Source organism: Anabrus simplex, chromosome 3 (assembly GCF_040414725.1).
Source record: "Anabrus simplex isolate iqAnaSimp1 chromosome 3, ASM4041472v1, whole genome shotgun sequence".
Lineage (NCBI taxonomy): Eukaryota > Metazoa > Arthropoda > Insecta > Orthoptera > Tettigoniidae > Anabrus > Anabrus simplex.
Window position 1 is genome coordinate 150,539,729 of NC_090267.1, and position 26,305 is coordinate 150,566,033.

At 40.1% G+C, this 26,305-nt stretch overlaps 1 protein-coding gene across 1 annotated transcript in view; it reads right to left on the reverse strand.

The window, feature by feature from the left end:
- Hipk (Homeodomain interacting protein kinase) overlaps positions 1-26,305 on the reverse strand; it is a 435,335-nt gene that overhangs the window by 249,890 nt on the left and 159,140 nt on the right. The window contains exons 7-10 of the mRNA XM_067142782.2: positions 11,958-12,181; positions 11,656-11,844; positions 11,233-11,532; positions 4,401-4,604 (exon numbers count right to left, since the gene is read on the reverse strand). Coding sequence (XP_066998883.2) covers positions 4,401-4,604; positions 11,233-11,532; positions 11,656-11,844; positions 11,958-12,181 — 917 coding nt within the window. The remainder of the gene's footprint in view (positions 1-4,400; positions 4,605-11,232; positions 11,533-11,655; positions 11,845-11,957; positions 12,182-26,305) is intronic.

Here is a 26,305-nt window from a genome sequence, read left to right on the forward strand (position 1 = left end):
GTGAAAAGGAACTTATTTTAAAGTTACAAATGTTGCTTACGATTGTTTGCCGGTAATTGTCGAATGCACTGTTTAAAATAGGGGTCCTCTTATGATAGCTTTTGTAGCGCTTACGATATGTTGGAGGGATTGGTTAGAAGGATTGTAAGGTATAAAAATAAGAGATTTTCTTAAATGATTGTATTAAGAAATATAGATATAGGTTTATCTTTCATTAGGAATCAATCAAATGTCCTCTTCACTATCTGTCTGACCAGTACAAAATTATAGCAGTTTGTAGGCTCTAGAATGCTTATCCATTGTAGCTGTGAAGCACATGTGACCCGACGTGTTCCTTGCTATTACTGTTTCAAAACAAACTGGCCCTTGCGTCGCTTGCTAATCTCCTTGTTGGATACCACCCATCCGTTGTCAGAAGTACATTCAGTTTCTGCAGCAACTCTCTCACAAATTTATTCACAAGAAAACTACTGTCATGTCATGGCATGTGACCTTCAGAGAGGCCTGGTGCAGGTCTTTTGAGCTGACGTTGTATAGACAACTTTGATTAAAACCTTTCTATTACTGTATTTCTATTCTTCTTCCAGTTAAAGCTTAACTCTTTTACAATACTTCTCAAACTGATACAACCTCTTTAGAAACCAATCCTCTCTCCTGACACAGGCTGCAATTTAGAATTGATGGAGTTGATTTTCTGAAGAATTTAAAATTCATGGATTCTGCGTTGAAATCTTAAAAATCTGTTACATGCTTTTTCCCTTTCCGTATTTTTCCTGCTGTATACAATGAAATTTCTTCATTGTCGAGCTGTCTTTGTGTATATATATATATATATATATATATATTACTTTTTTTGCTACTTATTTCACATCACACTAACACAATGAAGGTTTTTGGCAACAGAGGGATGGGAAAGGGCTAGGATTGGGAAGGTAGCGGCTGTGGCCTTAATTACGATACAGTCCCAGTACTTGCTTGGTGTGAAATGGGAAACAACAGAAAACCACCTTAAAGGTTGCCGATGGTGGGATTTGAACCCACTACTACCTCACGAATGCAAGCTCACAGCTGCGCTACTATAACCACATGGCCAAATTGCTTGGTTAAAATTCTCTTGACTGTACAACATTTTTGTTGCATCTGCTTTTTTTTTTTTTTTTTTTTTTTTTCCAACTCCCTTCTATAATGTTCTTATGTTTTATTTTTTCTGTCCTCAGCTTCCCTATTCATAAAACTACAAACACTGAACAATCTCTTGCACTTGTCCTCTTGTTGTTGCAAACTTCAGTTTCGAATTTTCAGCGGCATAATTCACTTCGTGCACAAACAGTAGGAATATGTACCGACAATGAAGCAATTTGTTTAGCTACTGACCGTAATTGCTCAGTCAAGTCTGTCACAAGAAGAAGCACGTTCCCTTCCCTTCCTGCCCCTCTTCTGTATTCCACTAGTATACTAGCTGTCAATCAACATGTGATGGATCCACCAGCAGGTTTTGCCTCATGTTTCAAGTGCCAAACTGATTTGAGGCAGTTATAAAACATGCACTACAGCAATGACCGACAACAGTCACAAACAATAAAACTGACGCATCTCATATTCCCTCCAGAATTAAAACCTGTTGCTTATGATAATCTGTACGCACACTACACGATTCTAAACCACTGAAGCTGTAATGCCTCGTGCTTACAATAACCTGGTGTTCTGCATATTTCTGATGGAGGTTATGATAATTTCTATTTTTTACGTTGTTTTTACCCTATAGATTCATTTGACACTTATGATACTTTGCCAGCATGTGCAGTGGATACTTTGCCTTTCCAGGGACGACATATGAAAGTTAACTATGATGGTTTGGACAGGTATTGAGAAAAGCACATAAAACTGCAGTTAAACCCAAAGTCGCCAGACAGGGTCCCAAGTGCAGAAGTAAGCAAAACTGACCCAACATGCTACACAATATGAAGAGCGTAGAACAATTGAAATTGAGATTGCACTGTTATATAGCAGACCCTAAATGCAGATTAGTGGTGACTGATGATGATGAACTGATGGAACATAGCTATAATTTATATAAACAGTCTGATGAACTGCTGCGTGTGCTGTAACAGATAGTTATGATTAATGAAACGGTAAGACCTGGTAGTAAGTAAAATAAATGCCATTTACAAGAGATTGACATGATTGGACTGATGCTTGGAGCATGAGGTACAGTACCAACATTCTTCATGAAGTTCTGGAAGAAGTTAGGCCAGCCGAAAAATGGAATACAAGACATTGTATTTAATGTAATCTGTAGCCTAATTAATTGGGAATTATAAAATGCCACCTCTACAGTTATACCCAAAACTATACAATGTATTTAAACAGACTATAACTTTACAGCAATGTAGGCCTATATTGTATATACCGTAGAATTCCATTAGTCCGGCATCCAACAGTCCGGAATGCCCGATGGTTCGGCACAATTCCAGGATTTTTAATGTTATTATCATTATTTTACGTTTGTGACAGTTAAAGCGCACGTCACTGATTCAGCCAATGGATCAATGTTTTTATAGGAGTTCTTTCGTTCGCAGCCCGTTAAACGCTGAGTGTGATGTAACTGAATTTCAAAAAAAAAGTTGAATGTACAAGATGGCACCTATGCTGTCGCACTGTCCTGGGCTCAAGGAAAAAACTTACTTTACAACGGTGCCGGGGAAAACTTTGGCGAACTGTGGATCCTACATTTGATTGAGGAGGAACAACATACCGAATCAGTGTCTGAAGTTTTGGATGTTGTAAGAAGTGTAACCAACAACAATCCTTTGGATAATGTATCTGAAGAGGAACTAGCGGAGTGGATTCAAATGGATAACAATGAACCTACCGAGCAGGAGTTAACCGATGAGGACATTATCCAAAGTGTATTAAGCCTTCAACCTATACACAATCTTGAAGAGAGTGACTCAGATGAGGAAACTGAAGAAAAGTAGAGAATCAGCTGGACAGAAGCCACAGAGTCTCTAAATAAATTCATCATTTTTGCTGAGTATAATACTAATTATAATGCCACTGAACTTACTGATTTACATATCAGAAATAACTTTTATGTCCAAGCGACAACAATCTCGAAAACAAAAAGTTATTCCAGATTTTTTAAGTCACACTAAAATATTGTACAGTACATGTATGTAAACTGAATGTGTAGAATGAAAATTTGGTGCTGCCCTAATTTTGTGCCAAAGTTATTAAACTAATGATTCTGCTGATCAACATTTTGCTACAAAACGCTGTGTTACAGCTGTTTTCGCTGTATGCCTTAACCTATATCGTAGTAAGAGGTACCGCCCGATAGTCCGGCATTTTAGGTAATCCGGCACCGGGCCGGTCCCGAACGTGCCGGACTATCAGACTTCTACTGTAATGACATTTATATATATTATTTTTATACTTCACCCCCTTTCCATTCCCGCCCAAAGGAGTCCTATTAGTGTCTTACACAACAGTATACTTTTTCCAGATAGTAAGTCATGTGTACCAATTTTGGTTGGCGGCTATGCCCAAATGTACATGCATAATCAAACTGCTCTAGAATCCTGGAGCTGACATTGTCAAGGTTACGGCAGTTCATTTTTTTTACCCGATTCCTAGAGCAGGGGTAGTGTGGTGCCAATATCTCCATAATGGTTGGTTTTAGGGCCTTAAAACATCGTTTTTGGGCCCCTCGGGCTTACCGAGTTTTGTTATTTGCATCAAGGGACTTAAAATGAGCTTTGTCTCATCCTTGTACGACAAATTGATTTCGCCTATATCCTATTTTTATATCTCCCCCGTCCCCCCCCCCCCTCCCCCTCAAATTGTTTTGAAAATAAAATACTGTCTATGTTACTCAATGGCAATGTAGCTTGCCATACGTGAAGTCATTTTTAAAATCGGTTCAGTAGTTTTGAGTCTATTCGTTACAAACAAATATACAAATTTTTCCTCTTTATAAGTATAGATTGTATAGGTTAACTTTGTCTACAGTGCCAACTTGTATATTCAGGAAGTTGATTGTTCCACAATAAATCCTCTTTCTCTCTGGTGCCTCACAGAATACAAGTGAGACCTCTACAAGTGACTGTCATTTAGATATTAGGAGAGTTGTGAAATGTGGGGAGAATCAAATCTAAAACAGACTGATAATATTAAAATGGGAACAGCCAGTAACTTGATTGACAAACAAGACCAATACAAAATGAAAAAGGACCTAGCTATCCTTGAGACTGTGAAATAAAGTGGAAGGGAAGAAGAGAAAAGACATGGAAGGAAAGACGTATGTTGTTTTACTGCAGAGGTCTAGCAGTAATATTAGTAAACAGGCAGAGGCCAGCATATACTGCTAATATTTGCCAACCGGACCTTTAACAACTTACCTGTTGAGATATAATTGGTGGTTGGATCTGCAGTTGTGGTGGAGGCTGTTGAGCAACAACTGTTACATGCTTTGCAGGTGAACCCATCCCCTGGTAACCTGGCGGACAAAGAATGGAAGACACCAACTGGTGCTGATGGAATGGATCAGCTCGGGTAGCTCCTGTATACTGCCGAGCAACCGACCGTCCATTATATAGTTGATACTGAAAATAGCATATTTATTGAAAATATGAAGTTTTTAATAATATAGAACAAATTAACATACAGTAATACCAAATTGAAATTAAGCAGTCAACACAGAGGTAATATAATACTTGCAAATCCTAGCACTTGTAATAATAATTTGATTAAATCTTGTTACAAGTTTTGAATGACCAATCTACTCATACTTTAGGAGATAATATGAGGATTGGGGAATACGTCATGGCAACTATTTTTTTTCCCCCCTCACATTTGCATGGTGGTATCATACAATGGTCATATGTCCTGGAAAGCATAACACTCATAGTACACAGACAAAAAACAAGATGGTGGTGCGTTCGACAGGTACTACGCACACAGCAGTGAGAGTCAGACTGCCTGCAGAATGGATGTGACAAGGCAAGAACAGCGTGAATACATCAAACTGGCTGTTCAATGAGTTCGCAATGGAAAAGATCGTCATAGAGAGCTTGGGGAAACTGTGGGGAATAATGCCTTCCCCTACCGAACTGTTGCGCAATGGGTAGCAGCATCAGTTTATGATATTACCAAAATTTATTAGGATCAACCTATTCAATACAATAACCAATTCAATTGTATTGAATAGGTTGATCCTATAACTGATGTACATTTCAATACGGACCAAACATGAAATTTGTAACATGTAGGGTAGCAGCATTTCGGTACGAACGTCAAATAAGCAGCGTCATGCAATGGTCCAGAAGACCTGCTAATGCCTGGACTGATGTGTCAAGTGCAATAATTAACCCACTGCACGGACATGAACACGGACAGAAGATGGACACTACTCGAGTTAAAAGCCGAAGGAGGCATTGAAATATGAACCATCCACAGAATTTTACAGGAAAATCTTGATCGGAATAAAACTGCATCACAGTGTGTGCTACAAGCACTCACTGATGTGCAAAAGTGCACACAGTATGCTCTGACAACTTGGTATGCTACCAACAGGAAGACGAGCAAATCCAGGAGAGAATAGTGATCATGGATGAATTTTGGGACAGGGTGTATGAATCACAGCTTACAGTAAATGCCAGTGTGCAGTTTGGCAACATACAGAATTACCATGAAGAGAGAAATTTCGGCAAAACTCATCCCCTAAGAAGTTGATGGTCATTGTGACTTACGTCAGAGGTACGACTGCATGCAACTTCATTACACATGGCACAATGGTTGACAGCAATGTACTTGAGAACCTTTCTGCAGAGACAGTTACATCGTGTTATTTGGACAAACACCCGGATCTTTTCAACAATGCGATCTTTCTTCATGACACCACCAGACTTGCATATATCAGAGGCTGTATGGAGGCAACTTCAGCACTGGGGACAGGAAGTGCTGTCCTTGCATTATATATCTATGTTGCTCAGTAACCATTGCATTTCTAAGAAAGTGGAAAGTCTAGTTACTGTCAGCACTTCTGTTCCTATTCCCCAGCCCCACACTGTGGAGGAATATCTTATGAACAGAAACAGAAGCGCTGACAGCAACTAGATCATTCACTTTCTTAGAAATGCAACGGTCGTGCAGCGGCAGAGATATAACGCGAGGACAATTCTGGAACACCCGCCCTACTCATTGGACCTGTCTCTGTGCGATTTTGACCTCATCCCCAAAGTGAAAAAACCATTGCATGGAAGATAGTTTGGGATGCCAGATGACATTGCCAATGCTGTGAAACATGAGATTACAAAATTCGCAGATACTAATAATGTTGTTCTAATTTCATGAGTCTTAACATTTGCCAAAGCATTCAAATCTTATCTTACAGGATTCTTGAATGTGTGGGAAGATAATGACAGAATTATCTCAGTAAAACTCCTTATGTGCTGCCAATCTCAGCTGAGACTGAAATTACTATCTAAGGATCAATTAATCCAATGACTGGCTCTTGCCACAGATAATTCTTCCAAGGTTCTCCCTCCCTAGTGGTTTAACGTCGCACTAATATGTCAAAGGTTTTTGGCAACTCAAGGGAGGGAAAGGCTAGGATGGGAAATAGCTGCCATGGCCTTGATTAAGGTACAGCCCCAGCATTTGCCTAGTGTGAAAATGGGAAGCCACAGAAAACCATCTTCAAGGTTGCCAACAATGGGATTCGAACCCACCATCGCCAACATGGTTTTTACTTCTTCTTCTTAATCTGTTTTCCCTCCAGGGTCGGTTTTTCCCTCGGACTCAGTGAGGGATCCCACCTGTACCGCCTCAAGGGCAGTGTCCTGGAGCTTCAGACTCTGGGTCGGGAGATACAACCGGGGAGGATGACCAGTACCTCGTCCAGGCGGCCTCACCTGCTATGCTCAACAGGGGCCTTGTGGAGGGATGGGAAGATTGGATGGGACAGGCAAGGAAGGGGGAAGGAAGTGGCCGTGGCCTTAAGTTAGGTACCATCCCGGCATTTGCCTGGAGGAAAAGTGGGAAACCACGGAAAACCACTTCCAGGATGGCTGAGGTGGGAATTGAACCCACCTCTACTCAATTGACCTCCCGAGGCTGAGTGGACCCCGTTCCAGCCCTCGTACCACTTTTCAAATTTCGTGGCAGAGCCGGGAATCGAACCTGGACCTCCGGGGGCGGCAGCTAATCACGCTAACCACTACACCACAGAGGCGGACATGGTTTTTACTTACTGAACTAAATTAATCTGAGTCTGCAATACCCGTTGCAAATCCATGTGCATCTTGCTGTGTACAAAGAAATAATACTGGTCCCAGAAAGGTGTACAAACAACTGATGTGAATTTGTTTCTTCTGAGTACTGTCTGAAGACTTATATCATGCAAAAATGAGATGTATGTATGTATGTATGTATGTATGTATGTATGTATGTATGTATGTATGTATGTATGTATGTATGTTTGTTGCCTTTTTAAAAAAAAAAGTGCCTTTGGATTAAACAAAGGTCACAATATAATTCAAACTGTATAATGTATCATTCTTCCAACTGGAATAAACTATATAGCAGACATTTCATAGTTTACCAGTCTTCCAGGAGCATAATGCACTGGTGTGGAAGGTTGGTATTCACTGGATTCACTATACATAGAAATGATGCATATATCCTTACACCATCTACTGCAATCATCTCCAAGTATAAAAATTCAACTACTGCAGTCACATATTACTTTCATTTTACCCACTCTAAAATCTGAATTCTTGAATATAATGCTATAGCATTATTTAACATCATAAATATAATTTTATGCCAGAAACTATCCAGTCCGACGACCAATGAGACAGTATTCTTGTTCATCCATATAAAGGTTTATAACTCACTTGCAAACTTTCCTATTTCATTATTCCTTTCTTAGATTGCTTACAATCTTTTGAAAGGCTGATGGCTAAAATAAAACAAACTGTGTTGTATTTGTATTTTTAACAATACACAAAAAGTAGCAAAAAAATATCAAAATAGATATGGCTTCATGGATGAGGCTTGGGATACCGATTAGGATGTATATAATTAGGAACTCAACATATCCTCCAAATTTTTGGAACAATTTTTCAAAACTCTGATACTCATGTTGCTTATCTTCAAAATTTAGTTTGAAACTCAACTTATACTCAATATGAACAGAACACCTTGTCTTGCTATGCTTAACAGTACAGTAGAACCGGTAGCGCTACTCGCAATGTTATCGGTAGCGCTTCGTCGGTGCGACGTCTCGTGCACTTTAGCTAGTTTTTATGAATTGTTATTTTTCATTGTCGATTTAAGAGGGTTTAAATAGTTGTTAAAGTCCATATTGTAATGGTAATATCAATGATGTTTTATTTTTTCATTTGATATGACTAAATTATAATTACAAGTACATCTCAGATTTAGTGAGATACACAAATAGGAGCGGAGGAGCAATATAACAGTCCCACGAAACATTTTATAATAGACAATGAATAACAGTTCATGACACACTATTCAATTCTAATGTTGGTCATAATGATGTTATCTTCATCTTCCTCTGTGTCTGGCTCCATGGCTAAATGGTTAGCTTTTGGTCACGGGGGTCCCAGGTTCGATTCCCGGCAGGGTCAGAAATTTTAACTATAGTTGGTTAATTCCGCTGTCATGGGGTCTGGGTGTATGTGTCGTCTTCATAATAATTTCATCCTCATCAAGACTTGCAGGTCGCCTACTGGTGTCAAGTCAAAAGACCTGCATCTGGTGAGCCGAACTTGTCCTCTGACACTCCCGGCACTAAAAGTCATACGCCATTTCATTTTCATCTTTCTCTGTATCAAACTACTGTTCGTCGGGTAGATGGACTGCCAGATGTACGTGGGGATAGAATAAAAGGGAGAATTGGGGGGAAGCTTAAGTGTATCACGTGTTCGTCGTGGAAGTGAGCGCTACCATTCTAGGGTTAAAAAAATTAGAATTCTACTTGAAAAAATAAATACATCCTTTTAACCATGATTAGTATAGTTTAAGAAAGACAATGTAAACCATTACATAAAGTCTGGGAAATAATATAACTTGGTCTAACTATTTACTGCACAGAATAATGCTTATTTTATGCATGGCAACCACATATTGACTTCCTTATGTGATCAGATATTTTTTAATTGATTGTAATTTATCAGGATTATAATGAAACTAACACACAACAAATTTTCATCAACGATGATTTGTTATTACTGAAAAACCACATATGGTATCTTAATGTATAGATTTTTCTTCACTTTTCAATGTGTCTGTCTCTGTAGCATAACTGTTAGCCATTCCTAAAGGCCTGGGTTCAATTTCTGGTACTTTCAGTAATTTAAGAATGGCAGGAGGGTTCGTATGTGGTTAGAATGGTGGCACGTGCAGCTTACTTCCATTGGAGGTGTGCCTGAAAAGAGCTGCACTACCTCAGGACGAAGACATGAGTTTACATTTACTTTTCAATATAATCTCCATTTCTCTGCACACATTTTCCCCACCATTCTACAAGTTTGAAAATACCATTGGGGTGAAACTCAGTTCCAGCAACAAGCAAACACTGATACACTGCTTTGATGTTGCACCTATTCCTTCACAAACCAAAAAGGCAATAGGAAGAGGGTGCCATATCGGGGCTGGAGGCAAGGTGCAACATAACCTCCCTCCTCATTTTCCCAATTTTCTTCTTGGTGACCTCAGCAGAGTGAGGGTGCACATTACTGTGCTGAAATTTGATCTTCTTTCACAGGTCATGCTTCAGGTTTATAATGATGGAACCATTTCTCATCACCTGCCACAATAGGTTAGTCAATTAAAAAAAATCATCTTCAGTTTGATATCTTGAAGGAGGTCTTGAGTGATTGTTGGCCTTCCATCAACATATATATGAAAAGGTGTTTACAAACTTTCCAACCGCCTATGCCTGAAATAGTTTCCTGCACTGCACAGTATCTTACTGCAATTGTAACCACATGCGATTTTTTTATTATCATAAGATCAACTCTTTTCAAGGTGTGTTTCAATGAGGGAACTACAACTGATGAATTTCATCTTATTCCAATATCTGTGTTGACAAAATATCCAACTGTCAAGTGAAAAGGTCCACCTATTCAACACGTCTTTTTTAATAGGCTGAATAGGTGGACCTTTTCACTTGACAATTATCATGAAGGCAATTGGAGTGACCGATATGAAGCTGATTTAGGAAGCTTGTGTTTCCACCTTTAACACATTTTGCTCATTTCCTAACACAGATAGCACACAAGCACACATTTCCATGAGCACGCTGCAGTCTGTGGTGAATGTCAGCCACAAAGGAATTTCCTCTTTGACCGGGAATTAAATGATAGAATGTTGCTGAAGGGAAGTATCACAGTCAACTGCCTGCACTCACGTGACTGAAGGTAATGACGTCACAGTACCTCAACGTATTGTGTCAAGTCTGTACATTCCAACGCTGCACTTGGTTACACCTTACAGATGGATTCTGACCTTTTATAAGTTGTCTTTCATTAATTTCAGAAAGTCCGGCTTCATGGCTGAATGATTAGCGTGCTGGCCTTAGGTCACAGGGGTCCCAGATTCAATTCCTGACATGCTCAGGAATTTTAACGATCATTGGTTAATTTTGCTGGCACGGGGGTTGGGTATATATGCCATCTTCATCGTCATTTCATCCTCATCACAATGTGCAGGTCACCCACGAGAGTCAAATAAAAAGACCTGCACCCAGCGAGCCAAACATGTCCTCTGACACCTTTGGCATTAAAAGCCATATGCCATTTCAATTTCAGAATGACCTGCATAATACCATTATAAGACTATGAAATTGACTGTCGATGTTAACCTTCACAACAGCAGCTTAAACTAACCCATTCAGCCTATGCGCTAACAACTGATTCAAATCAATGAAATGCCTGAAGTTTCCAATTAATGTATTCTATGTGGGATAAGCTGTTTATATCACCTCGTTTCCGAAACTGTTGTTCCTGATAAGACACCTTGGTGTTCCCACTTCCAGCAGTAAGCCTACTTCTATATTCCATCTGAATTAGTAACATAATTATCCACGTAAGTAGACCCATGGACTTAAAAAAAAACCTACACGCATAACTGATAATTGGGGTCCTATTTAACTTCTGTATTTTATGTCAAACCAAAATAATAATAAGTTTGAAAGTAACCAACCAGGTTGTCATATCCGGAAGTCCTTTCTCTCACCAGGCGCTGTACCTGATTCGTCAGTTGATTGTTGAATGTAAGGGTAACATTGCCATTCGAGCTGGGTACAAAGTTGGCTACCAGTGGTGGAGCTTGTTGCGTTGACTGATGATGTGAGTTTGAACTGGAGTTGTTATATCCATTTCGCCGACAAACCTCCATCATCTGAACACTGGCCTTCACGTTGTTGCAGTGGGCATAATCCACAAGGTGTGCCAATGTTACAAATGCATGGTTCAGTGCCTCACCTGGAGTGATCCGTCGTTCCTGAGGGGGAAATGTAGATATTAGATATTAACATGTACATTATTAACATGCGTTTTATCAGACATTCATTCTCAAAATGTAAAAAATGAAGATAGTTGTACAGAATGACATAAATATTGCTACCTGGTCCATTGTTAGCATTCTCTTGAGTAGATCAATAAACTCGCGTCGATCAGCTTTTTCTGCCAACAATTCACCTCCTTCCAGATCAGTAGGCACATTCACCTGACCAATATCATCTAAGCAATTGAAGATATATTTACGAGCTTCCTTAGATTTAATACCCGTTTCAGCCTCATGTTCTTCCGGAGTCTGAAAAAAAAAGTTCAATAATTAGTTTCTACTTGACTTAGCAAAACATCATGGCAATAAGGATTCTTTCTATTGTATAAAGTTATCCTACTTATACTACTCTGGCTACTAACCTTCAACCTCCAGAAAGGATATGTGCTATCCATATCACGGTAGAAGAATTTGGTGGTTTTGGAGGCATTGTTAAGCATGTGCTCGGTGGGAAGTCCTTGGGTCTGGCTGATGTACCGTATTTGATCATACTCCGATGACCCAGGATACAAAGGCCAACCCAAGAATAATTCTGCTACCACACACCCCAAGGACCACATGTCGATTGCTTCACAGAAGGGGAGTCCTATAAAGAAACAAATTTCATTGCCAATTACAGTCATCAGGGATTAATACTCCAATCATGGTTCTCAGACTAAAAAATTGGCATGAAAACCAAAATATATTATACAAGAAGAAGATGTGCAGCTTGTAGCACAAAGAAGCAAATTAGTAGAGAATGGATGTGTTCCATGTGTATTTGATGATGATGATGATGATGATGATGATGCTTGTTGTTTTAAGGGGCCTAACATCGAAGGTCATCAGCCCCCCATGTGTATTTAAAGTTCCTCACATCATAATTTTAATGTTCTTTTTTAAATTATTTAAGTTCTGCCCTTCAATGGTATTTTATTTCTAAAATGTTCTGGGTATGAAAGAGTAAACATCATAAATAAGTCAGGTTTGCCAATCAGTTTATCTCCCATGAAGTACTGTATACTTGCAAAAATTTGTGTTAGCGATCTACACTGGTCGCTCCTCCTACCACTCTTTGACCAATTAGTGCGCGGCACCTTCGTTTGGGAGCAAAGGCCGGCCATGATGTGAAAGGACTTTTGTGAATGGAAGCCATGGTGTGCAGACACATTATGTGGTCTCCGACGATGTTTGTGTTGGCCTGGAATATTATTATTATTATTATTATTATTATTATTATTATTATTATTATTATTATTATTATTAAGCGTATGGAATTTACAGAATGGACAAGTATATACAATATTATACAAAAGAAAAACCTGCAAAGAATACAAGGTAAGTAGGGAACAATTACACATGAATATCTAAATTGTTTATCCACTGCACTAGGGATACTGAGACATCAGCCAAGTCTTTTCGGTCTCCACCATAAGCACGCAGAGGGCATTCGTCCATTATATGATGCCTGGTCTGGACTAAAGCACCACAATCACACGCTGGAGAGTCCCTGAAGCCCCACTGGTGAAGGGAGAATGCAGATCTTCCACAATTTGTGCGGAACCTGTTTAGTGATGCCCACGTTCTTCTTGGCAAGCTGAAACCAGCTGGGGCGTGGTTTGGATTAAAGAGGCTTGGCCACTCCGGAGCTGTACGAATCCATTGCTCTTTCCATTCCTCTTTTAAATTGAAACCAGCATCCATTAGATTCTTAGCTGTTTTCATCGGTGGCTTACGGGATTTCAGCCTTTGTCTCCAGAGATCTGCAACATCTCTATGGATAGGTAGAGTTGGATTGGACATGATCTTATTATATTCTTGAACAAGGGCTCTTGAACGTCGCAGGCTTGGTGGAGCAATGTGGGACAGGACTGGCAGCCAGTACGTTGCAGTAGGCTTCAGAGTACCAGAGATGATACGCATGGTGGTGTTAAGTTGTACATCGACTTTCTTCACGTGGCAACTGTTAAGCCATACTGAAGAGCAGTATTCAGCTCCAGAATACACGAGGCCAAGCGCAGTACGTCGTAATGTGTCCGCTGAAGCACCCCATGAAGTTCCACACAATTTAAACAGAATATTATTACGTGATCTCAACTTAGATCCGAGGTTTTCAAGATGCTTTCTATAAGATAGGGTTCGGTCAAGCGTTACCCCGAGGTACTTTGGGTTAGGATTGTGCTTTAGCACTGAGCCATTGAAGCGTACTTGGAGTTTCGTATTAGCCAACTTGTTGTGGATATGGAAGCAAGCAGATTCTGTCTTATTCATACTGGGTTGTAGTCTCCAGTTTCGGAAGTAAGAGCTAAGTGTATCCAGGTCAGACGTCAGGATGGCCTCGGCATGGCTGAGATCTGGATGTTGAATGGCAATGGCTAGGTCGTCTGCATAAGAGAATTTTACTGATTTTGTCTCATGAATATCTGATATGTAGAGATTGAATAGAAGAGGTGCCAATACTGATCCCTGGGGAAGGCCATTTTTTAGTTTCCTAAGACGGCTAATGTCATCATACATGACAACACGGAAGAGACTTTCGGTTAGCATATTGTTGATCAGTATGGTTACAGTTTTGCAAGGGATAACTCGTTGCAGCTTCAACATCAACCCTTGCCTCCACACAGTATCATATGCAGCCTTTAGATCTACAAAGACTGCAGATGTTTTAGAGCCCCTTTGAAAACCAGCCTCAATGTGAGTTGTTAGTGCTAGCACCTGGTCAACACAGCTTTGGTTCTGCCTGAATCCAGCTTGCTCTACTAGGATCACTTCATTAATGGCCGAACTAATTCTGTTGTACACAAGTCTCTCAAGGAGTTTATAGCAAACACTCAACAATGCTATTGGTCGGTAGCTATCGACTTGGTCTTCCGGTTTACGGGGTTTCAGAATTGCAATGATCTTGCTTACCCGGAATTCATTTGGCAGATGCCCAGACGATAAGATATTAGAGTAGAATTTAGCCAACCAGAGCCTTGTGTTTGGACCACTATGTATCAGAAACTCAGGAAATATCCCATCAAAGCCAGCAGCTTTACCAGGTTTGAGGCTCTTAATAGCAGTATCTACTTCCAGATGTGAAAATGGTTCCGAGTATATGGAGTTGTCCTGCAAGTTGCTTTTCTGTTGTTTGAGCAACTTCTTTACTTGGACGGTATGTTTCTTATCAGAGGGCGCTCGTGACATTTTAACAATATGTTCAGCTACTAGGTTGGGGGTGATGCAACCATTTCTTTTGTGGCAGGTTCTGCTTCCGGTAAGTTTCCTGAGAAGATTCCAGGCTTTTCTGCTGGACTGTTTGAAGTCCATAGTCTCAACTGTATTGTTCCACTTCTGCTGTCGAGATTCATCTAAACTCTGTAACAGAGCACTTGCTATTTCAGGATCTCCACCCTGTAAATACTCCTCATAGAGTGTCTCACAAGTTTCATTCCATCCAGGGATATACTCTTTCTGCAGCCCTCTTGGAATATATTTCTTGGCAATTGAGATAATAAGTCCAGCAAAACGTTCGTAGTTAGACTGAATAGGCGGTATGAATTGGACACATTTGTCAAGATCTTCTGAAAAGCAATCCCACTTGGCTTTATTGAAATTCCAGCGTGGTCGAGGTGTGCTTTTAACCAAAAGTATTTGTATTCCTGTAGTTATCATGACAGGTCTGTGTTGACTGTGGGGAAAGTTTTCCATTACTTTCCTTGCAGTAGGCAGGACAATACCGTTTACATTTTCAGTGACAAAGCAAAGATCAGGATTGTATTCTCTCTTCCAGAGGGCTGACTTAAAGGTTCCTCTATCTTTCACATCAAAAACCAGGTGTAGATTATTAGCTTCAGCCCAGGTGACTAGTTGAGAGCCACATTCATCTGCATCATCATATTTCCAGTTCGGATGGTGACTATTGAAATCTCCGACATATATTGCTGGATGATTCTGGGTGAGGAGCACTTCAGTTGACCAAGTCACAGATGGTGGTTTATATACATTTACCACTTTGATGCCCGATATGTCAACAGTTACCACGTGAACATCGTCAGTTACCGTTGCTGAAATGAGCCGAACATCTTGTAGATTTGAACGAGCATAGGTTGCTGCCCCATACGCTTGGTGGTAGGTTGCTCCAATAGCGATATAACCAGGAATTTTTCCTCTCGATCTTAGCTGTTCCTCAGTCGCAGTATGAGTTTCTTGAATGGTCACTAAATCGATGTTGTTTTCAAGAAGGATTCTAGAAAGATGTTCACTCTTCGATCTGGATATGCCTTCGATGTCCGCAGGATTTACCTCCGCATTGCCCTGCACGTGTTCCCCGGGTGGTGCTAAGCGAGCAACAACAAATCGGCAGCCAAACTATCAACAGACATTGATCTCCTGGCCAAATGGACTCGGAGAGAACCTGCCTGGAGTATTGACCCAGCATAAAGGTCTTAAGTTGAGGGTTTTAACCCTTTACTGCATACTGTTGCCCTCAGGCAACATACAACTTTTCACCTGTATAAATGGATACAGATTGTGGACAGAGGTAGTACTCCTTCTACCCCGCCAGCATCCACGCGTACCAACCACTGTTTATTTTACGTGGGCCCTCCCCATCACATTACCACAGGTTTCAGGAGTACCTCTGGCTCAACCTCAAAGACATTACCGACCTATGGTCGTGCAAGTTGTACTTGCACCTTGCTTGCACCTTGCAGTACGCACCCATGGCCAGTAGGCAGTAATGTTCGGTCTTTGAATGTTAAAAGCTTAGCCTGAAATTGTGAAAAATCATATATATACCCCGTTATGGCAATCCACATCACATACGAGTGTTTAAGCTATTAGCCCCAGTTAAGAATTGCTGGTAAATCTAAAACACTGAACATAAGTTGAACATTGAAGCTTGAAATTTTCTTCACCAAACGAAAACGAAAAATAATTCATGCAATAAAGGGTTGAAACACTATTTCATTTCTTTGTCATCGTCCTACTCATACTGAATTTAGTATATTTATTGTGACCCGGAACATGAATACATCTGTGAGTATATTACAATCTGACTTATTCTTGGTGACTATTGGATCTATTCACGTAAGTTCTTCAACCTTCAGTAAACTTAACTTCAGTGATCATGAACTAAAATTCGCCTTGGAAATGACTTCATGGAAAACAGAGTGATTTAATGTGTTTCGGAACTAACTCGCTACACGCGTTGGTTATTGAATGTTTAATAATATTTAAAAGAAATGAAGATGTAGTCGTAAAATTTCTACAAGAAGTATGTCAAATTGATAGACTTGTTATTCTTTGAAAAAGGGAATGTGTTAATTTTCTAGTTATCATTATTCACCCATGAAAAGGCTATACTTGATGATGTAAATTAAAATTAATGGTTTCGCCTAATGTGGCTTAAAAACTATGTGAGGGTCTGTAGGGGCATGAAAATTCAGTTTCCTTTAATTTATTTTGTCTTTAAAACTCACCTTATATTTAATTTTATCTGGTAATTTCATACTTGGGTGGGTTTGATTTTCACTTGTTTTTACTTACGTTATTGACCTCTTTTGTGGTCTCTCTTTGTGATTGGTAGTTTAACTTGTTTTTTGGTGTGTGTATTCGATGCTATGACGATTTTTTAATGTAGGTGTTGGTTTGGCGAGTTGGTCGTGTAACTTATTCCTGATTACAAATTTTTGCTCCTGTGAAGCATTTCCCAATTCTTTTCCATCTCTCGTATTAATATATTTTCTGCTTTCCCTATGGGTTTTACCTAACTTGGAGATTATTCAAGTTCCTGAAGATAATTTGTTGTGGAGCTAGAATTTAGTGCTCTTGTGAAAGCTCGCTTATGCAAATTTCACTGAAAAGTTATTTATTAATGATACTGTACAGGCTTTTGGGCTTATGCTGTGTCAAGAAAATAAGGTGAAATTCTTAACGTTTATATTATAACGTCCAATTTAAAAAAGTGTCATTGTTTAAGAAGCCTATCTTGTCTACAGTCGAGATTTCTTCCGAGGACGCAGAGCACAGTTCCCTGCGAAACGTTAAGAATTTCACCTTATTTTCTTGACACGGCATAAGCCCAAAAGCCTATAAAGTATCATGTTTTTAAGTACGGGCCGTGAAAGCATTAATGACAACATTATTTATTAATGATTGATCCCAAGGTTACCACCGATAATTTTTCCATTTATTTAAGTTAGTCAAGAAAGAGAGGCCCGAGTCTAAGTTTATAAGCTTAATTTAAGTTATTAATTTTTCAATTTCGACTTGGAGTTTTCTTTCATCGCACTCAGCGAGATCGGTGCAAGAGGTTATGGAAAATTCTAAATTCCCATGGAGGGAATTAGATATTTGGCGAGAAAGCTCACTGCGCCGATACATCGGCTCTGTCCTATTTACCGGTAGGGATTTTGGTCATTTGCGTGGCTGTTAAATCATAACAGTTGATCATAACGGTACCTTAAAGCGTTGAATTTGCGTTTTACTCTACAGATATATCCACAAGCCCCACAAAATATTTTTATATTTCAACAAATGTAATCTGTTGACAGTGAATGTTTATGTTGTGGTTATTGGAAGTTATTGAGTGGATCTGTTTTGGTTGGCTTACGAATACAACAATTTGATCTTGTTATGAGTTTAGTTTAGAGTTTATTTCATTTCTTTGGTATATCGTGTGTTCACTGTACTTCACAAACTATAATTTTACTCCTTTTCATAACTCTGTTGTTGCACATGCTTGCGTCATCTTTTTACATAATGGCTAGGCGATATTCAAGGCCGAATGAGGCTGATATCCTTGAATTTTCAGATGATTTAGACAGTAATAATGACCTTTTGTTGAAAGTAATTCCCATTATGTAGGAAATGACACAGTCACCACTGCTCACCGTGCATCGGACCATGAGGTCCTGACATCGATGACTGTTACATGTACAGTGAAAAACTTCGTGTCATGCTTCACGAATGAATTGCAGCACACACATCATATTGATATAAAATTATACAGAATTAAATGGTCCTTTCCTTTACGTCTAAGAGTAAGGAAGGAAGACGCAATAATGCCTGATTTTTCTGTAATTGAAAACCATAATTTATTTCTTTAAATTTAATTTCAAAATTTAATAATTTTTTTTTGCTTTACCAATAACAACACATCCTAGGTATATTCATTTCTGAAATGCTCATAGTTTCCTGTATTAGTGTGATTTATTTTATTTTAATGTGTGTTAAACTGTTTACGTGCTTTTTTCTTTGTAATTTGGTTAGGAAAATCACAGAAATTAGTATGAGTATCTTTGAGCGAACCCCTGCATATAGGTTGAGTGCCAAAGGGTTAAGCAATTCAACGCTGAAACAGGTAAACCTTCACCATGTCCTCTGGGTTTGATGGGGCCTATTTATTGGTAAGTACCTGGTTTTCGTGCTAGCTTTCACCTTTGTGATTTATTTTTCTGACTTTGTTTTTCCTTGTCCCTTTTCCCACCGGCTTAAAGGTGGTACCGGCCGGTGCATTTGTTGCTGACCGTTAGTAGTGGTGGTATATCTGCACTGGCGGGTCAGGCTCTATGAAGGTTTGTTGCATTTACTGTAAAGCTTTAAGGCGGAAAGATGAGTCAACCGCACCATTAATTTTATGGTACGTTTGCCTGTTCTGAAGTCTTCATGTTCCTAGCGAACTCTTGTATCTATTGTGAACTGTTAATCTTTCTGTGTTATTACCACTATGTAATCTTTCCTTATTCCAGTAGATGGCATCTCATGTGTCAGCATAGTTCAAAGCATTTCTTTTCTGCCCAGTCTTGTTGGGTTATCTTTCTGGTTGGTTGTGTGGGGAGTTTTGACTTGAGAAGATGGAAGGATTGGTTTTCCAAGTCGCCTTTGTGGCATATAAAAGATATTTTAACAGATTCAAGATGTCTTTGTACATATCTCGGCCTTTCAAGAATGTTATTTGCTTATGTAATCGAGGTATTTATTTTTCTTTTTATTTTTCTTTAATCTTCTCTTGGTTTTATTGTTGCTTCATTCTGTGCTCACCGTGATTGGGTTAGAAAGGCTTCCGTCATTACACGTGTTTCTAATTTATTTGTGTGTTAAATTTGATTTGACATGCTTCCTTTGGTATTTTCCTTTACCGATCCGCTATGTTTGTTAGAGAACAGAAGGTGATACGGATTCGTGTGTGTGTGTGTGTGTGTGTGTGTGTGTGAGATTGTTTGCTGTGTGCCATCCGAGACCTTTTACTCATGTCACTTCTTTAGCATTCCGCTTGAGCTCATGTATTATTTTATCGCATGTTCTGTATAATTCATGTCCACTACATAGGCGTGGTATGAATACAAGCTAATAATGTGCTTGGGCTGTTCCTGTGTGTTTTGGTGTTGGAGACACTCCGTCTCTTTAAGATGGACCACTTCTGATTCATATTGTCTGAGCTCGAGAGTAGTTGTTTATTTTGTTATGTGCTGTGCGTTGACGTTCTCATACGTCCCTTTATTCAGCGACCTAACCCCTTGGTCTCTGTGTGAGCGTGGGTGGTTCTGACACTTGGATCTGCGATACCTTTTGTGTCTAGTTTACTTACACTGCCGTCATTGGCTTTCTTTACCTATTTTCTAGTTTAATATGTTTTATTCTTTGCGGGATGGCTTTCCATTTTATCTTAGTTGTTTGGCGTGAAATCATGGTAACCGCCCTTTTTCTCTTTTCTCTTCGCTTTATTTTATGAGCTCGGTGCATCCTTCCCTCTTCTCCTGTTTTAAGCTCTTTTACTTAATGATCTTGTATTCTCGGGGCACGTGGATTTTTATTGCTGAGAGCTTTATGTCTTACCTTATGAACTGAAAGGGAGAATGTTATAAGGTGCTGTTACTCCCTAAACTTATGGTTGTTTAGACCTGATGTGCATAAAATAAATACTTTGTACCCACCTAAATTTATGTTTTTCATTTAATGATGGTAGATGCCAAGCCCTTGTACCTAACTTTTCATCATGTCTTTTATCATGGTAAGCGAGTGTGAAGGTGCGATAAACAGTGAATCTTGTGTATTTTGATGAGCCACGAATGATTAATATTATCTATATGATTTGCGGCTCCCTTTGTTTCACCTATGAGACCTTTTTTTGATTTTCTCTTCATAATAAATTTATGTACTTGCCCCTATTCCTGTTATATTTTTATTTCTTTGCGTCTCTTATATATGTATTATCTGTAAGAGGCCTGGGTCCAGTTCCTGGCAGTCTTTGCTAGTTTTGACCAAATCCACCGCACTGGGTCTTCGTAGTCAAGGCTTGGAAGTAGAGGCCTCACCCACACATGCTAGAGGGGCATCCACAGTTCCTCCACATGGGTGATACGATGGTGAAGTGAAGTGGGGCTGATGACTGAGGTGAAAGCTCACTGCGGGGTGCTGGAAACAACGCATCACTTTGCTCTACGTAGCCTGGACGAGCCGCAGGTTGGGAAAGGGGCGATCCCAACCTAGGGGGAAAGTCATGGCTGTGAACTCAGTCATGATAATGCCAAGTGGAGACTACTGAAGGGGGAACAAACCTGGCTAGGTTCGGGTCAGGGGCGGACCGCTGGATGGACGACTGAGGGGCGTGGTCTCTGCTACGGAGAGCCTCAGTTGCGGGAAAACAATGTCTGGCTGTATGCCTCACCACAGATGGTGAGAACGACGCTCAGGACTCTAGAAGGGGCAAAAACCCCATGATTGATTGAAATATGGATGCTTATAAAGAACCAATTTCAAAAACTTCGATATCAAGGGAAGCCATGGAAGCTCCAGTAGAGCAGATCTGGGAGCAAGCCCAAGATTTAAAAAATGGAGACAGAAGTCCCAATTGGACAGGCTGCCTCCGATTCAAAACAAGAAATGGCAACAGAAGCTCCAGTAAAACAGACTGCTACCACAAGCAAATCAGGAATGTCCGTAGAGACAGAACTGAAGATGTCTGCATCGAAAATCAACCAATTTCATATCGACAGACCACCTCGCAACAGTGCATATTACAAGGAAAGGAAGAGAGCAAGGAAGGAAGCCAAAATAGCGGACGGAACTTGAACGGAGAATAAGCCAAGGAACAGGCATCAGCGAGAGGCTATCATTCCGACCAAGGCCAAGATCAGGGGATAGAACGCCATCAAGTTCGGCTACAAAACCACCCGCCAAGAAACAGAAAGAAGAGACGGTCATATCCTTTTCGGAAAGACTAACTTCAATCAAGGTAGCAATAAATCCTAAAACCTTTCCAGATGGGAAACTGTTTAACCCCCTTCATGCTGAAAGCAATGGAGAAAGTTCTGAATAAATATATCAGAAGAACGGTGCAACTGAACTCAACGTTGGTGGAGAGGTCTGGAGAAGGGGTTTGCGTAAGCGAATGACGGTGGAGAGCTGGGCTCCTTCAGTTCGCCATGAGTGAGCAAGAGGTGCACACGTCTTGTATTGTGACGTCTGTTGCGCAACGTATCATTATCAAATTTCTCGCAAAAAAGGGCAATAAATCTTCCAAAAGTATGAGATGGCACCGCGCACAGTTTGGAAAAAAACATTATAGCAGACATTGTATGACTGGGCTAAAAAAATTGTGCCAAGAAAAGAAGCTGAGAAAAATGAACCTCATGAAAGGAGACCGCGGACAAGCATCACTGCAGATAACATTGTCGCCATTCATAACATTATTGATGAAGATCAGCGAATAAAAATTTTGCAAACTGTTTTAGCCGTAGAAATAAGTTATGGAAGAGTTCAAACCATCATAGATGAACTCCATTTCATAAAATTGTCTGCCAGGCAGGTTCCTCGTCTTCTCAACCAGGGACAAAAAACTTTATGCCAGGAAGATTGTCAGAGACTCCTGCGTCGCTACGAGGAGATTTTTTGCATTGTATTGTGACTTCTGATGAAACTTGGATGCATCTTACACCCAGAGTCAAAGCAAGCAAGCAAGCAACCTAGCATGGAGTAGTGGCAAAGAGACGAAAGAAGGGCAAAACATGTCCATCTGCTGAAAAGGTGCTTGCAACCGTTATCTGGGACTCCGCAAGAGTTTTGCTGGTGAATTTTCTTCACAAAGAAAGGACAATAAATGCAGCCTATTACTGTCTCCTTTGGGATGAAGCAAAAACTGCATATTGCGACAAGTGATGGCAGCAACCAATCCAATGTAATTCTTCTCCATGACAATGCTAGGCCATACACTGCCGCTTTAACATGGGGAAAACTGGAGGAAATTCACTGGACACCTCTAGAACACCCTCCATTCAGTCCAGATTTATCACCCTGCAACTACCATTTGTTTGCACCACTCAAACAAGACCTAGGAGAACAGCGATTTGATGATGATGCAAGTGTAGAAGAGTTGGTGCGCAGCTGGCTCCACACACGTCCCTCTTTCTATCAGGATGGCACCAAAAACTTACCAATCTGATGGAGAAAATATGAATCGAAGGCAGGGCACTATGTAGAAAAGTGATCCCCATGTGTGTATTGCTCTTGGTTGAATCAATAAATTTAAAAAAATGATTCCTGTTTATATCTGATCCACTCTCGTACTTCAAAACGACCATAAATTAGTTCTAGTACTAGTAAGGTATACTAATATATAAAAATGAAATGGTGTGTGTGTGTGTTACTGAATCACGCAAGAACCACTGGTTCGATTTACATGAAGAAATTTTGCATGAATATAGCTTATTTACATGGTTAACATATAGGCTATTTTTGATTTCAATATTTTGCACTATTTAAAGATGGCGACCATTTCAGTGACGTCACTACACCCTTTGGTTTCAAACGTTCATAATTCCATTTAAAATAAAAAGAGAACGCTAAGAAACAACAAACTTTTGATGGCATATACGAGGTTTAAAATTTTATTTCCTAAACGAGAGGTCGTTATCACTTTTCGTGTATCTCCAACGTTTAGCGAGTAAAACCTAAATTAGGGGCCGATGACCTTCAATGTTAGGCCCCTTAAAACAAGCAACATCATCATCATCAAAACCTAAATTTGTGCTATAAAACACAGCCTCCGCGCCGAACCTCGTCTATCTTCTCCACACGTGCCTGCCGGCCGTGCACTTGCCGTTGAGTTGGGCAGGTGTTCAGTGAGCTGGCTACTATCAGCCTGTACAGAGTAAGCTATCCTGTGATGCGTTTGTCCACATTAAACATTGTTCCTTTCACACTTCATCTGTTCACCTTTACCAAATTGCTTTCATTGATATTATTGCTACTTTACAATAGGTATACGATACTCAACTTAACTTAATCACTACTATTCAATTGGTGTTGTGTTTCTACCTACAGCACAGTAGTGGCTGGTCCGCCAATACTGCATGCTGCAGGTCACGTAGTCTGTGTTGAACGCCATGTGTATTTTGTGTTAGGGGTAAGCACAATCAGACTGCTGCATCCCCAGTGGAAGGGGAGACAGGGACACATGCCTCACCGGCGTCTCTTTTTGTTTTGCCCACACAGCATCTGTTTTTTTATTTTCGATGATATGCATGTATCCCTCAACTATATTAAGTAAGAGGGCTCTACCATTTAATGAAAAATTCGGCTCTCTCACTGTCTTAGTGGGGGTATCACTCATTTTAAGTCGAAAACTAATTAAATCACCTCAAAACCCGCTCTTTTTCAACTTTTACAAACACGATCTGGATCAGCTGTTCTCTGATTCACTGCCATTTTGATGTCTTTGCTACACACCATCCTTAACGAATCAACACGGCAGTGCTCACTAATTGTGCTGTTGTCAGATATATTTTCTACTCAGATTTTCAACCAGTGAATTGGAGAAACATGATCGGGGTTTAGGTTTCCTGCAACGCACTCTGAAATTAAAACTGATGGGCAATCAGCTGATCTTCCATCAAGGACTGATTTGATGGACCTTTCTGCAACCGGCCATTAGACACACAGAACGTACAGAAAGCATCAAAGATTCAGATAGTTCAGAAGAAGAATTTCTTGGTTTTGAAAACGAACCAGAATCAGAAATACGACAATCTCGATATGCTCCAGGGAGATAAAAAATTATTCATTCGGGAACACAAGGCAGACTTCAAAAGCTTTACTAGGAACATGATGGAGGACAAATTGATTTAGTATGTCTGGTTGAGGTTCCAATTCAGATGACATTTTCAGGTCCAGTGAAAAATGAGTGGACGCTGGCGATGGCAGATGAATTTGTCTCTATTCTAAGGAACAAGACCTGGGATCTCGTAGACTGCCCAGAAAATAGGACAATTGGAAGTCATGTAGTTTTTAGGAATAAGTACGGAGCAAGTGAAGAGCTCACAAGAAGGAATGCTAGAGTAGTGGCCAGGAATTTTCCCCCAGAGGCCAGGTATAGATTATACCGAAACGTTCACACCAGCAGCACGACTCAGCCCAATATGAATGGCTATTGCGCTTGCTGCTCATCGCGGAATGTATATCCGACAATTCGATGTAGCAACTGCATACTTAAATGGAATTACTGAAGAGGAAATCTTTATGGAGGTACCAAACTACACCAGGCAAATACTCTAATTCATCGTACAGGAAAGCAATGCAACATCCGAGATCACAGCTGAAGCCAAGAGGAAGCTGAAGTTGCTGAACAAGGATGCATGCACCGTATTAAATAGGCTTTATATGGCTTGAAGCAGGCTGGCTGGAGCTGCACCAATGCTTGAACGAGCAACTACTAAAGCTTAGGGTCAAACCAATGTCTGGGGATTCGAGTGTAATGTGAAGGATTTTCAGATGCTGATGCTCTCCTAATCATAGTTTATGTTGATGACATTTTAGTTTTGTCACGGAACTTGAGAGAATTTGACAAGGTCTACAAATTCCTACAAAAGTCGTTTGAGGTCAAAGACCTAAGAGACATTAATTACTGTCTCGGGATAGAGTTTTCTCGAGATGAATCTGGTATCATAGCACCAGTTAAGTTATGGACATATTAGATCGCTTTTGAATGTCGGATTGTATGCTCGTGGCCACACCAACTAAAGCTGGAGTTAAACTGTCAAGATCGAGTACTTGGTCCATGGATGAAGGTAAGAGGCCCCCATACAGAGAGCTCATACGTGCTCTTATGTACCTATCAATTGCAACACGTCCAGACATATTTAAATGAGTGTATTAAGCCAATACAATGCTTCTTTTGGCAAAGAATACTGGCAAGCAGCAAAGAAAATACTTAGGTACCTGAAGGGTTCTCCTGATGTGGGAATCACTTTTGGAAACTATACCAGTAATTTAACTGGATATGTACATGCCGATTGGACTGCATGAATCAACGATCGCAGATCATACACTGGCTTCGCCTTTACAATGTATGGCGGAGTCGTATCTTGGGAATCCAGAAAACAATGGACAGTGGCATGGAAGCTTCAAAAGAGGCAGTACACTTACTACAACTACCAAGGGAGATAAGCATTAACTGCGTGTTGACTGTACAGCTATATAATGACAACAATGAAAGTCAGAAGCTCGCTCAAAATCCTGTTTTCCAATCTCGGACTAAGCACATTGATATGCGACACCTTTATGTACTAGAGGTTTTTTCATGTGGAGACATTCATCTTTAATACTTGTCAACTGAGAAGATGCCTGCAGATATATTAACAACAGGGCTACCGAAGGATAAGCACTGGAAGTGCTTAGAATGTCTGTGTGTCAAAAGACTGAAACGTTGATGCTGGTTCAGCCTTCGAGAGGGGGTGTTGAGAATATTTAA